Source organism: Malania oleifera, chromosome 1, assembly GCF_029873635.1.
Source record: "Malania oleifera isolate guangnan ecotype guangnan chromosome 1, ASM2987363v1, whole genome shotgun sequence".
Classification (NCBI taxonomy): domain Eukaryota; kingdom Viridiplantae; phylum Streptophyta; class Magnoliopsida; order Santalales; family Ximeniaceae; genus Malania; species Malania oleifera.
In genome coordinates, this window is record NC_080417.1 from 102,501,808 (window position 1) to 102,515,224 (window position 13,417).

General features: G+C 33.2%; 1 protein-coding gene across 1 annotated transcript; it reads right to left on the minus strand.

Moving 5' to 3' along the window:
* Positions 1 to 281: 281 nt before the first annotated feature.
* On the minus strand, positions 282 to 10,223 carry LOC131164159 (cystathionine gamma-synthase 1, chloroplastic). The gene is made up of 11 exons (XM_058121155.1): positions 9,508 to 10,223; positions 8,670 to 8,773; positions 8,308 to 8,381; positions 8,056 to 8,224; positions 5,753 to 5,812; positions 5,439 to 5,642; positions 5,208 to 5,294; positions 4,816 to 4,923; positions 1,540 to 1,635; positions 1,304 to 1,422; positions 282 to 659 (listed from the first exon to the last, which is right to left on the minus strand). The coding sequence occupies exons 1-11, from the start codon at positions 10,019 to 10,021 to the stop codon at positions 536 to 538; spliced, it is 1,659 nt and encodes a 552-aa protein (XP_057977138.1). The 5' UTR covers positions 10,022 to 10,223; the 3' UTR covers positions 282 to 535.
* Between the last annotated feature and the right edge of the window lie 3,194 nt (positions 10,224 to 13,417).

Below are 13,417 nucleotides of genomic sequence, written 5' to 3' on the forward strand. Positions count from 1 at the left end.
TTGAATTCTACCCAATTACAAATATAAAAGGCCTAAAATTCATACATACTTTCAAATGCAGCCCTGAATTTGAAATTCTAGTTTTCTAGGTGGGGAAAGTTGTTAAAGTCACTTTTAAAACTAAAAGACAACTTTATCAACACGTCAATTACATACCTAAAAATAAATACCCACTTTAATTATTCTAACTTATTCCAATAGCAACATACAGCACTCTAGCACCTCATTTTTACAGCATTCTAGCACCTCTTCTTTTTTTTTTTAAGACAATTCAAACTCTCTTGCACCGAAACCACAATATCATAGGGGCACAAATTTTATACATAAAATAGAGTAACTTATTGTAGCCCAGGGAGAGGGCACAATTCATTAGCAGATCATTTGATCCACCAGTAAGGGCAGAGAAAATATTTTTGTTAATCAACCATTTAAAGCACCACAGAGAAATAAAGATCAAAACAAAACATAAACGCAGAGAAAAGATGTTGGTAGCACACTGTGGACTCCAAAGCCTAAAGTATTTGGGCAGCACGCCCTACAGAGACTCCAAAGCCTGAAGGACATCAGCCTTCAAATCATCAAATTCTTCAACTCCAAAGCTGAACCGAACCAAGTTGTCCTTGATCCCAAACTTGGCTCTTTCGGACTGGCTAAGGTCCCTGTTTTAGAACACATTGGAAAAGAAAAACACTATTACTTGTAAAACAGAGCCACAAAATAAGAACAGATTTCTACCAACAGCAACTTCATATAACTATACTGTATGTGGGAGTATGGATTTAGAGTTTTTTGGGGGAGAGGGGGGGGGGGGGGGAGAATGCACTACTATCAGTAAAACAGAACCACTGCCAGGCAATAAGAACAGTTTTCTACCAATATCTGATAACAAAACTGTATTGGGAGTATGGATTTAGAGTTTTGAATTTGGAATTGCGCAGGTTTAGACAAAATTTGATGCCCCAGTCTACCATCCCAACAGAACACCAGAAAAAAAGTGTATGAAGAATACTTCATTATATTTTTTACATATCTGACCAATAATGCAAGCATCAGAATTTCATTTAATGGATGACCTCAAATAAATCTCAGCACCTACGCCCATGCACATACTTCATTGGTTTTAGAAGCTTAAAAGTTCAGGAAATCAAAGTTATCAAACAAAAGCATATTCCAAGTATTGTCTAAGGTGGTCAGATTGTTACCCATGCCCATACTCCCACAAAACTCAAATGGACCAATTCATATAATAGAGAAGCATTTATTTAGACAACTACACGATGATAGAATGAAAGAAAGAAAGTACCAGTAAGACATTATTGCAGGCTGGTCCACAATGCTCTCACAGCCTCCAAAGGAGGGGGCTATGTATGGGATTTTCAATGCATCACAGAACTTGGAAGTGGTCATCAAGTCCCCATCAATCTGCATAAAGCATTGCGGAGTTTCAACATTTTGCAAAAATGACTCAAAATATGGAGTTGCGCTTGACTAGTCATATATAATAACCCAAAGGTGCCACCAGCACAATATAATATTCACCTCAAAACTGACCACACCACCAAAACCAGTCATCTGCCGCTTGGCAAGGGAATGCTCAGGATGACTTGGCAAACCTGGATAATAAACGTGCTTCACCTGCCAATATTATAGCATCAGTCATCACATTACGACTGTAGAAAATTTTAATCATAGATCTACTGTGCAACTACCAAGAGATTTGCCAGACTGCTAGCTGGCACCCTTGTTTTTTTTTCTCTTTGCTAGGCCTGCTAGGCGGCACCCTTGATAAAACATAATTTCTATTTATATTTTGCACCAAGATTAATATACTGAAAATGCAGAATCAAAGGCAAAAGCAGCCGCAGTCTCACAGTAGTAGAAAGAAAAGGTACTGAGTAAATTTTCTCTTGATTAAAAACACATAGTAGAATCCAATTAACAATACTTCAGCCTCACAGTTGTAGAAAAGATATTGATTAAACAGAGTCCAATTGACAATAGTTATTAAATACTGTTTAATTTAAATGAATCAGTGGCTCAATGAATAGATTAGGGGCTCTTACACATATCAGTTCTTGTTCTTTTTTTTTGTTTTTTTCAGCTTTTGTTTTGGTTTCGCTGCAGTACAAATGAAGAGAGTTCAAGACAACATGTTTGTTTGCAAGGCTATGATCTTGTTTTTCACGGTCAACTTTGAGCTGTCATCACAGTTTTTTTTTTTTTTTTGGTTCTCACTTTCAAAATTTAGGCCCCATTTGAATCAATAATTTTGAATGAGGAAAGGAAGGTAAAGGAAAATAGGAAGGAAATACTCTCTTTATATCAAATAATAAATTTTTAAAATGTAAATTTTTTTTTTAATATGATAAAAAATTTAGGAAAATCAAATGTAAATCATGTGTAAAATCAAAATTTTATGCATTGATTTGCTCTACATTTTATTTTCCTCCTTACTTTCCTCAATAGCCAAATATGAAAAAAAGGATTCCTTTATATTTTCCTTTCCTTTCCCAGTTTTTTTTTTTTTGGCAGAACTTTCAAAATTTAGACCCCATTTGAATAAATAATTTTGCTTGAGGAAAGGAAGGTAAAGGAAAATAAGAAGGAAATACTCTCTTTATATCAAATAATAAATTTTTAAAATGTAAATTATTTTCTAATATGATAAAAAATTTAGGAAAACCAAATGTAAATCATGTGTAAAATCAAAATTTTATTCATTGATTTGCTATACATTTTATTTTCCTTCTTACTTTCCTCAATAGCCAAATATGGAAAAAAAAGATTCCTTTATATTTTCCTTTCCTTTCCCCCATAATTTCCAACCTCCAAACAGGGCCTTGGAGGGGAAAAAAAAAAAAAAAAACTGAAAACTGAATATTAGTTGGCTAATATTTTCAAAAACAAAGCAAATTGAATACATAACTTATATTCATTTTTTTGTCCTTGAACAAATAACCAAAAAAAAACATATGATAGATAATATGAAAATGAGTATTATAGTAAAAAATTAAATTAATTATAAATTTTACTTGATAATTATATTTTTAAACTCATTTTCTAAATTTTTCCAAGAACAATTCTAATGTATATGACAATTGAAAATGGTAAAAATAATTTTTGAATTACTTTGACAGGGATCACACTCCTATGTACCAAAAGTGCTTTGCTAATTATTCTGGAGCTGATACCATTTCCTAGGGATTGGTTCCTTAGTATGATGGGAAGCCTACAAAAAGGCTTTATGAGTAACAGGATGTTGAATATGAGAATTAAGCCCTAATTTTTTGTCCTCTTTTGATTTTGTATCACTTTATTACTGATTCTTTCTTGTCAATTGACCATGCATCTCTTCTATAACTTATTCAACTTTTGGTAAATTTTATGAGTATTTTCATTTTAACTATATTTAAATTCAAGTGCTCACCTTATTTTTGACCTTCCTGAGATTTCAAAAATTCCAGAAGCCTCCCTTGAGATTTCAAGAATTCCAAGAACCTCCACTGAAATTTGCCAAAAAGACATAATTTTCCTCTTGTATTTTGCAAAAAGACAAATTTTTTAAGAGGAGGTTTGTGTCTTTTTGCCAAACCTCAAGGGAGGTCTGTGACATTTTTGAAACTTTAGGAAAGGTCTCTATCTTTTGCCAAAACTTTAGGGGAAGTGAGCGTCTTTTTGTTAAAAATTGTGTACAATAATATGATTCGCAAAAGTGTGTTGCAGATATTAAAAGTATTGTGGCTGAAAACCATAAAATATTGTTGAGTTTTTTGCTACAATGGCCAAAAACCCAAAAAACATAAACCCAAAAAAAAAAAACACAACATAGACAAATGTACTACCATCAAAAACAAAAACAGAAACAAAAACTAGTAAAAAAAAAAAACAAAAATGATACCAACAGCCCCTCAGTTATCACTTGTGGTACCTTGTTTCCATAATACTTAAATATCTAGAATTCACTTTTGTGGATCAAACCATTTTTGCACACAAACCTTTTTTAATGAAGAAATATTAAAAAAAAAAAATGGCATGCAAATACAAAATAAAATTAAAATAAATATTCCTTAAATTTTAAAAAATGAGAGAAATTATTTAAAACGAAATTTCGCTATTCTTTCAACCTCTATTTACAACAAGATTGTTCTTGGAGAGCTAAACAGTGACTTGTGAGTTTAAAAATACAAGTAAAATAAAATTAACATTGTAATCAAACAAATCGCCAATTTTTTGTTCTATCTTTTCATTCTAATTTTTTAGTTCTTATTTTCATAATTTTTTATACACCAAATCGCTCCCTAAGTTTTATAAAATAGGTTTAATTATATGCTACTAAAACCATTCATTTTAGGTGGAAAAGGGGAATTTCTATCCAAGCAAAAAGGGTGCTGTAATGTCAAAACTCAAAAGTTCGAATCATGAAAACTGCCTCTCCAAACTGCATAGGTAAGAGGCTACATATATCCCTGCCTCACAGACACCAGTGGTTATGTCCATGTTAGCTAGGAGGCTCCAAAGTCAAATAATAATAGTTTCAAAACTACTGTCTCCCACTCTCTCTCCCTCTCCCCACTCAAAAAGCTAAATTTAAGCTTCAGCTACAATATGCTTTTTTTATTTTTTGATACATTACAACAGATGCATATTAATCATTATGCTCTTTGGTTTCAATTCCATTCTGAAGCATATTAATTGCAGGTTGTATAAAATAGACTTTACATAGAACTCATACATCACCAGTGAACCAAAATGAATTCTTCATCAAGCAAAAGCTAAAATGACAAAAATGAAGCATATTATTTCCAGTGTGCATACCTTGGGATGTCCCTCTAAAATCTCGGCCATCCTCAAAGCTGTTGAATTCTGCTGCTGTACACGAAGATGCAGTGTCTTCATGCCTCGGATGATCAGATATGCGGCATTCTGACAAAATGAACCACGTGATACTATGATTTAGTCTCAAGTTCCATATAATTTTCAATAGAGAAAAAGTAAAGCTGCAAACACTCTAGAAACAAGCCGCCCTCCATGCACCATGTTTGAGACACCACCTAGACAGTGAAAGTTAGCTTACTAGAATTAAGAGCTCTTGCATTGTGAATGTATTACAGATTTATATCATGAATTTTCTATGGTGATCAATGAACATAAAGAAAATTTTTAAAGGTGTATAAATCCAGAGTACTGCCTCATAAAAAATTACTCACGGGATTAAGAGCACCACCGAGAATATGATGCAAAGTACGAACTGCTGATACTAACTTTTCAGAACCACTAATGCAACCTGCAAGGACCTGCAGCAGGAATTGTGGTTCTTTAACACTTGACTTTGGAATATTTAACAGCATGATGCTCATTCTCAACACAACTTCCTAAGTTACCAACAAAATCAATTGAGGGAGGGGGAAAAGAGGGCAATGCAATGCAAGCTGACATACATCATTATGGCCGGCAATATATTTTGTGGCAGAGTGAATAACAATATCAGCCCCAAGGGCAAGGGCCTTCTGGTTGAGAGGAGTTGCAAATGTGCTATCTATGCAAACCAAAGCTCCTTTTTTGTGGCAAAGTTCTGAAACCAGCGGAATGTCAACACATCGAAGGAATGGATTAGTGGGACTCTCTGTGAAGAAAAGAGTAACCTGCACAGAACAATAATTGCATCGAACTCAGGATATTTTGTCATTTTGTAAGGCAAATGCGCATAGAGAAATTTAAGCAAACAAACTGATCACTTTACTCCAAAACTGACATTATTGTTATCCAGGGCAGATTTCAGGGCATCCACGTCTGCAGGGTCAATGACAGTAGCCTGCAGTTGTATTATAACAAACAGAAGACCTCATAAATATGTAGAAAATATAGCCAGAATTTTTATATAGAGCTAAAGTAACAATCAGAGACATCAATATTCTCATAAGAAATCAGTAGAGATCTTAACAGCATATAAACTCATGAAGAAGAACCAGGACAAAAACCAATGAATGCAGATGCACTGAAAAGCAAACACTTGGAACATGAAGTCACTCCTATCTATACATAGGCCCAAGTAGCAGTTCTATATGCAAGATAAATACAATTAAATATTGCAGAACGTAACAGAAGGTCTTAATCTAAATTCACTTCAAGTTATTGGACTTAATTAAAATTAACCAATGCTTCATTGTCAAATTCAAAAATGTTAATTCCATTAAGTAAAAAGTTCTCCATCATTGGATGATTCTACTATCAGACAGCCATGTACAAAACGGTTTGAACAACATTAATAAATGCAAGCCATGAACACAAGCGGGGGTTCACATAACAAAGATTGGCGACCATAAAAATGCAACAGCTGGAGTAAGGCACTGATAATTTATTGATAGGAATTTCAACTTGCATCAGGATTATGAGAGGCATACACAACAGGGTGGAGTCTCTTACAGGTATAATCAGATAGGCAGATCAGTACAGTGTAACAGCTGACTGATCTAATACGAATATCAAATCCTATAAAAAATGTTAGATAATTAACTTATATATGGATTGCTTGAGAAGTTAAGAACAACTTGAGCTTAATCTTTCAGCTTGATTGACAAGCACTTGTTGTAATATTATAGGGCCTGGACTTGGAACATTAGAATAAAGCATGTACACTGTAGAATAAGTTCCTTTTTTGTTTCTTTTTTGTTTCTTTTTTTTTTTTCATTCTGCACCATTTAAAAATGGTAAATAAGAGGAGGCTGTGTCAACTATATGTAAACGGGTTCAGTTGGCAAATATCCCACCACAATTCATCCCCATAGGAGGTCCGAGGGGATTAGGTAAGTTCCTAAACAAATTTGAGACAGGAGCTTGGGATTAATTTTGTGATCCAAGGTGGATTCAAGGCTGCGAGTGGAAAATATATTCTGCAGCCCAAATCCATTCCATCCAAAATACCGCTACTCTTAACCAAAACTTAACCTGATGTGCACTGAGTATAAATAAACAAATGTATGCATGCATGTGTGAGCATGTATAAATATAGTATTTTCATTCACTTGTTCATAGCTTCTTAATGTATTATTGTCATTCTATTTTATATCACTCTAGTAGTAAGGTTAATATTTATCAACAATAAAATTATATTAATTAAATTATTTTATTTTAATAATATAAAGACATAAGTATTGTTTTTTCCCCAAAATTTTGTATTTTTTTATATAGTTGGCAGGACTGATTTGGATCCCAAGCAGGAGACGGATCTCTTAATGAGATGGTGATGAGAATACACATAATGCTCTGACCCAGATTCAGGGCGGTAGACGCAGCAGATTTGGCTTATGCCCCTCCTACAAATCCACCCCATTCACATCCCTAAAAGCACTCGTCTCTATATCATATTAATAGCAGATCCTATATTCAGTTAACAAACACAATTCACTCTCATATAATGTTTTATGTGCATTACTTGGAAAATTGGTTTCAAACTCTCTCTCTCTCTCTCTCTCTCTCTCTCTCTCCCTCTCTATGGGCACACATGCACATTAGTGCACAGAATCTTGACCATGGTGCCTTCAGATCGATGGCGGAAGGCCTAGAATCCTGTCTTTGCACGAACATTAAGTAAACAAATTATATTTTAAACAAATTCACACCCCCCCCCGGCGCATATGTCTTTGGATTTCAATGGATTAAAAAGGAATAAATTCTTAGTACATTTTTTAATCTTATGCAATTCAACATATTTTTAACAAGATTCTCCGGTCATGAGAAAGTAATAAAAAATATTTATAAATTCAGATTTTCAGTGCTTGTGGCTTCTAGAAATTGTCCCTAAGAAGCTTTAACAATTAACACTGGATGTTGCATTCTATCTTAGAAATATTTCTTTACAGAATTCTATACCCATTCTAATTGCAAAAGAGACTACAATAATCTAACATTCTATATTCTAACAAGCAAATGACCAAACAAACGTAGGATTCAGGTTAACAACATTAGAAATATCTCCCTCTGCACTTTTCTTAGGAATTGGCACAACTTCCAAACAAATGAAAGCTACAAATTCTCTAGAGTAAAAAGAATAATTACCTTGATTCCCATTTTAGGGAGGACTGTCTCAATAAATATTCTCGTCTTCCTGTAGCAATCTGTGGTTGTCACAATATGCCCACCAGCTGGGACCAATGCCAACAACATAACTGTACTGGCACACATCCCGGATGCCATTATGATGGTTGATTCAGCCCCCTCAAGAGCACTGTTTAAAGTAGGAAGTACACAATTTTATTAAGCATTACACACTTGAGTGCCATTAGGAGAAGCGGATAATAGGTGACAAACCTGATCTTCTCCTCCACGACCACTGTAGTTGGATTTCCATAACGCCCATATTCAAAACTCTTATGGCGTCCCTCCTGCCACAATCAAAGAACAAATTGATATCAATAACGTAATATCTTCAAAATCATATGATTATGTGACATACACTCTGAGGTGAATACACAAAGTAATGCCACGATAACATGTGACACCTTGAGCAAGCACCAGCTTATTCAAGCAGTTTATGGAATTTTCACGAAATTGTACTGTCTATTTCCATTCCTCCAATAGATTTATCAGAGAAATAAGTTTTGTGCTTATGCAAGGAATGGTCACAAAAAACAAAACTGAACTAGTGCATTCTGCCAGCGTAAAACTCATACCTTGAAATCAATGAGTTCAGCAGTTTTCTTGAAGAAGTAGGCAGAAGTATTGACAACTGGGGTAGTTATTGCATCAGTAACCATACCGCGACCTAGTCTTTCACCTATTCAGACCAAAGGAAAAATCATTCATATGTAACCTGAATATTTCCACAATTTCACAAAACAAACAGGATTGCATGCAAAAAAGAACAGACTTTAAAATGTCAATTTTCTTCTCATTTTGTACATCTTCTGCTCAGTCAACATTATTATCAGAAACAACAACCAAAAAGAGAGAAGCAAACAAATAATTTAAAGGTTAAGAATGTCTCAAATGTGAGCATAAAGCTAAAGTGCAAGAGATCCGCACCTAAAGTTTGCAATGGGCAAAATTCAGACAAGTTCAATACAGAATTTCAGAAATCCAACAAAAAAAGATGAAATGGGCACTGGTTTTCAGTTATATTGATGATTATGCCCTTTGAGCAGGCCTTAACAAAAAAACTAGGCTTTGCACATAACCATATATTAACGGAAACAAATCTAAAATTTTCCCAAATCCCAATCCATCTCCCCAAGAGAAATGATCTAAACATTACCCACATCAATATATGACCAGAAAGCCCCGCCATTAACTTTCCTAACTCCATAAGGCATAAAGAACATTAAATCCTTCTAAAAGTTATTTATATGTGACGGAACTCATACCCAAATAATACCCGAAGAACATCTATAGATCTAACCAAATCTAAATCAATGAAAAAATATTCCATGTATTCAATAATTTAAATCAAGAACTTTCACGCGCGAGGCCAAGATATCGATCAAGACGGATGAATAAGTATATATTATATACCAGCATGAATTGCGATGCTCCCATCGCAGCTCAAAAACGAAGCCTCCTTTGGAACAGGCAAACCCTCAACAAACTGTACACTTCCATTACTGTCACAACAATCATGCGCCGCTACATCATCGACGGCCTCAACCGGCGCCGCAGCTGCGGCTGCGGCTGCGGCGGCGGACGCATCGACAGCTTTAGCCGCCGCCGCCGCCGCAGGTGTTGATCCATTGGCTGATCTATTGGACCAAGAAGCCGCAACGATTTGTGCCACGCCGATGTTGCTGCAATTCCTCCGAGCCTTAGTGCTGAGCTGCCGCACGAAGTTCGGAGGAAACCGGAGTATCAGAGAAGACAAGCCGGAGGCACCGGACGAACCGTAGATCGACCGCAACCCGGAGTTCGCCTTCCCGGAAAATCGAGCGGAACTCGGCTTCCCCGGGCGCGGACCGCCGGCGCCGGGGCTGAAGTCCGGATCCGAACGGCACTCGAACGCTGCAAAAACCCTAGGACAGCTGGAGACAGCCATGGCAGAAGGGCGAAAGCGTAACTTCCGGCTTTCTCTTCTCCGACGACTCCGAAATGAGTTCAGAGAACTCTCCGATGGGTTGGCAAGGCGCGCTGGTCGGGGCCTTTATATGCGGGGTTCTGAGTTGGCGACCCTCTGTTACTAAATTAGGGTTAGTGCGCGGTGACCGTTCTGCTGAGGTGGCGTGGTATGACAGGGTGGCGTGTTTTGTGGATCCGGTACCGGGTATAGAGTAACCGAACCTGGGGTCAGCACGTTTGATATCGTGGGCCATCTATGGGGAAGATGTTGACGTGGCGAGCTGGAGACCGTCGAAAGTGTTAATTCCAATCAGATATTTGTAGAAAAGTAGCAGAGTTCACATTGCGTTCATGAATGATGGCGGCCGGCGCATGATAGCCGCGGCCCGCGGACAGATAAAACAAAAGGAAATGATGATAGCTTCTCAAAAGGGATGTTGATTAGTACGGGACTTCTTTAGTAAAGGCAAGCAAAACGATAAACTCTTTTCTAAAATTTTTTTAAAAAATATTTAGATTTTTACAATCCCTCTTAAGATTTACTAGCCTTTTAAAATAAGAGCTGTGCTTTGTGTTAAATCTTAAATTGGATCAGTAATATTTTTAAAATTATTAATGAAAATTTATAAATTTAAAGAGGGATTAGTATCTTTTTTTTTAACTCTAGGAGAGATAAGTATCTTTTGGGCAAAGATTTATTTATTTACTGTTTTTATTTTTACTTTTTAGGGATACTTTTTTATTTTCAAGCAAAAATTTATGTCCAAAAATATTTTTTATATTTTATTTTCAATTTTTAAAACAATCATCAAAATTTTATTTATTTTAAATTTTTCAAAAATTTGTATTAAAAAGGTATTAATAAAAATAACTTGTTTAGTAATGCAAAATATTTTTTAAAACTCCTCTGGTCAAATATTGACACATAGTACGAATTTATTCAAAATAAAAATTTGCAAGAAGAAGCCTTCTCGAAGAAGACTATTTCATAAAAGAAATAATTATCATGTCAAAATGCATAACTGAAAGAAAACAATGGTCATCATCTCCATCAGAGTTATTTGTTAAAATTTGCAATCTCATTTGTCAAAAGTTGTATTCTCTTCCATCATTATTTAAAAACTTTTTCAAAAGCAGATTCCAACTATCTGTCGTTTGGTTCAGTTTATATTTTATATTGTAATTTATGAGAGGGAAAGGTATGTGATTTTTACTCTTGTCCACCACTATGGGTCAGGATTGTATTTTTAAAAGTATTTGTAAATTGTTATTTTGTCTAAAGTCTATGAATTATTTAAAGGTGATGGGTTCCCAGACAAATGCAATCATTTATGTGTTGTCACCTTTAAGTAAAGTCTATTATCTTGTTGCGTCCGCTCGTCAGTCCTGTAAGAATCATGTGATGACTTTAGTGATCGATAGCCCCCAATGTGTGTCCGCATTAATTCACCCCGAATTTTAAATTGTTTGAAGTCCGAGCCTCAGGATTTACTAGTCTTTTAAAATAAGAGTTGTGCTTTGTGTTAAATCTTAAATTAGATTAGTAATATTTTTAAAATTATTAATGAAAATTTTAAAATTTAAGAGGGATTAGTATTTTTGTTCCCTAAATCTATGAGAAATAAGTATTTTTGGGCAAAGATTTATTTATTTATCATTTTAATTTTTACTTTCTAGGGATACCTTTTTAATTTGCAAAAAAAAAAAAATTTATGGCGAAAAATATTTTTATATTTTATTTTAAATTTTGAAAACAATCATAAAAATTTTATTTATTTTAAAATTTTCAAAAAATTTTACTAAAAAGGTATTAATAAAAATAACTTGTTTGGTAATGCAAAATATTTTTTAATTTCACTTTTTAGATAAAAATTTGAGACTTCGAATTTAAAAAAAAAAAATTACCATAGTTTGAGAGAATGGATTTCAGATTTTGAATTTGAATTTATATGATTTGAACAAAATATAATACAAAATTAAATTCACTTTATTTTAAGTCCACACAAATCCAAATTTAAACATGAAAATTCATATTCCCAACACTACTTCAATATAATTTTATATTATATTTTATTATAAATTACACAAATTAAAGTTTAAAATTCATATTCTATACTCCTAAATTTAAGGTAAGAAAAAAAAATTTTGAAAAATAATAAAAGTTAATTTAAATTTCTTATAGAAATTTATAAAAATAGAAAATATTTTTTTGCAATTATTTAAAATTTTGAAAAAAAATAAAATTACTTCTACCGATATATAGTGTCAATTTATTGTTGTTCATTTATCATATGTTAATGTTTTTATATTAAGAAATTAGCTCAACTTTTTGCATTTCTTTAGAAAACTAAAATGAAAAAAAAAATTATTTCTCACAACTAAAATGAACCGTTGGATCTATTTGATATTATTTCTATGTTTTGCTTACATTGAAGAAATAAATTATAAAATGCATTTGTATATGTTTCTAATCTTATTTTTGGTTTTAAACTATTTTTGAAAAACTAAAATTAAATTTTATAATTTTCATTTATTTTGACAATTTATTGTCAATAAGTTTTAACATTTTATAATTAACTTTTGTAAATTAAAACATTCATGTATATATGACTATGTGAATTTATATGTATATAATTGTTATACATATTTTTTATAGGAAACTTTTGGTGGAAAGCTGGTAAAAAAATTATATTGTATTGTATATTTTTAAAATAATCTCAATCACTTATATATATAGAAAGGTAAATGTAAGATGGTGTACATGATTCTATAATTTCTCTAACACTATAAAGGAAATTTTCTCTTTCGCGCCAAACATATATATGTATTTCAATAATTAGTTTTAGCAATAACATTATAATTTAACACATTATTTTTCATTATTTATTTAACAAAATTGTCAAATATTGATACATTTATATGAATAATATAATATATATAAAATTTATATATAGTGCATAAAAATTTAAGATGTTATGGACATGTGCATATGATATAAATTTATTTGTAGATAACTAATTTAGGTGTAAATTAATTGAGAAAAACAAAATATAGATATAAAACCTACTAAAATTAAATGAGAACTAAAATGTAAAATTTGAGTAAAATTTAAATAATTTATTTTATAATGTTAGTTGTCCCAGCCCAGGCGTATATAGTCCAGAGGGGGGGTGAATTGACTCTTTTGCGGAATTACAAACTTTCTCTACAAAATAAAACACTTGGCAAGATGTAAGCAATTATGTCATAATATATGAAATTTAAATCATACACATGACAAGTAATAAAAAGTATAAGGAGAGAAAATCAACACTGGTATTTTTACGTGGTTCGGCACCAAGCCTACATCCACACCTTGAGACCAACTCAAGGATTC

What these genes read in the sequence shown, in the direction of transcription:
- LOC131164159 (XM_058121155.1), bottom strand. Translation starts at nt 10,021, where the DNA reads ATGGCTGTCTCCAGCTGTCCTAGGGTTTTTGCAGCGTTCGAGTGCCGT. An exon ending in GAGCATCGCAATTCATGCTG is followed by an intron (nt 8,774 to 9,507) that starts GTATATAATATA and finishes TGGTCTGAATAG; the next exon opens with GTGAAAGACTAGGTCGCGGT. An exon ending in TCGGTGGTGCTCTTAATCCC is followed by an intron (nt 4,924 to 5,207) that starts GTGAGTAATTTT and finishes TCATTTTGTCAG; the next exon opens with AATGCCGCATATCTGATCAT.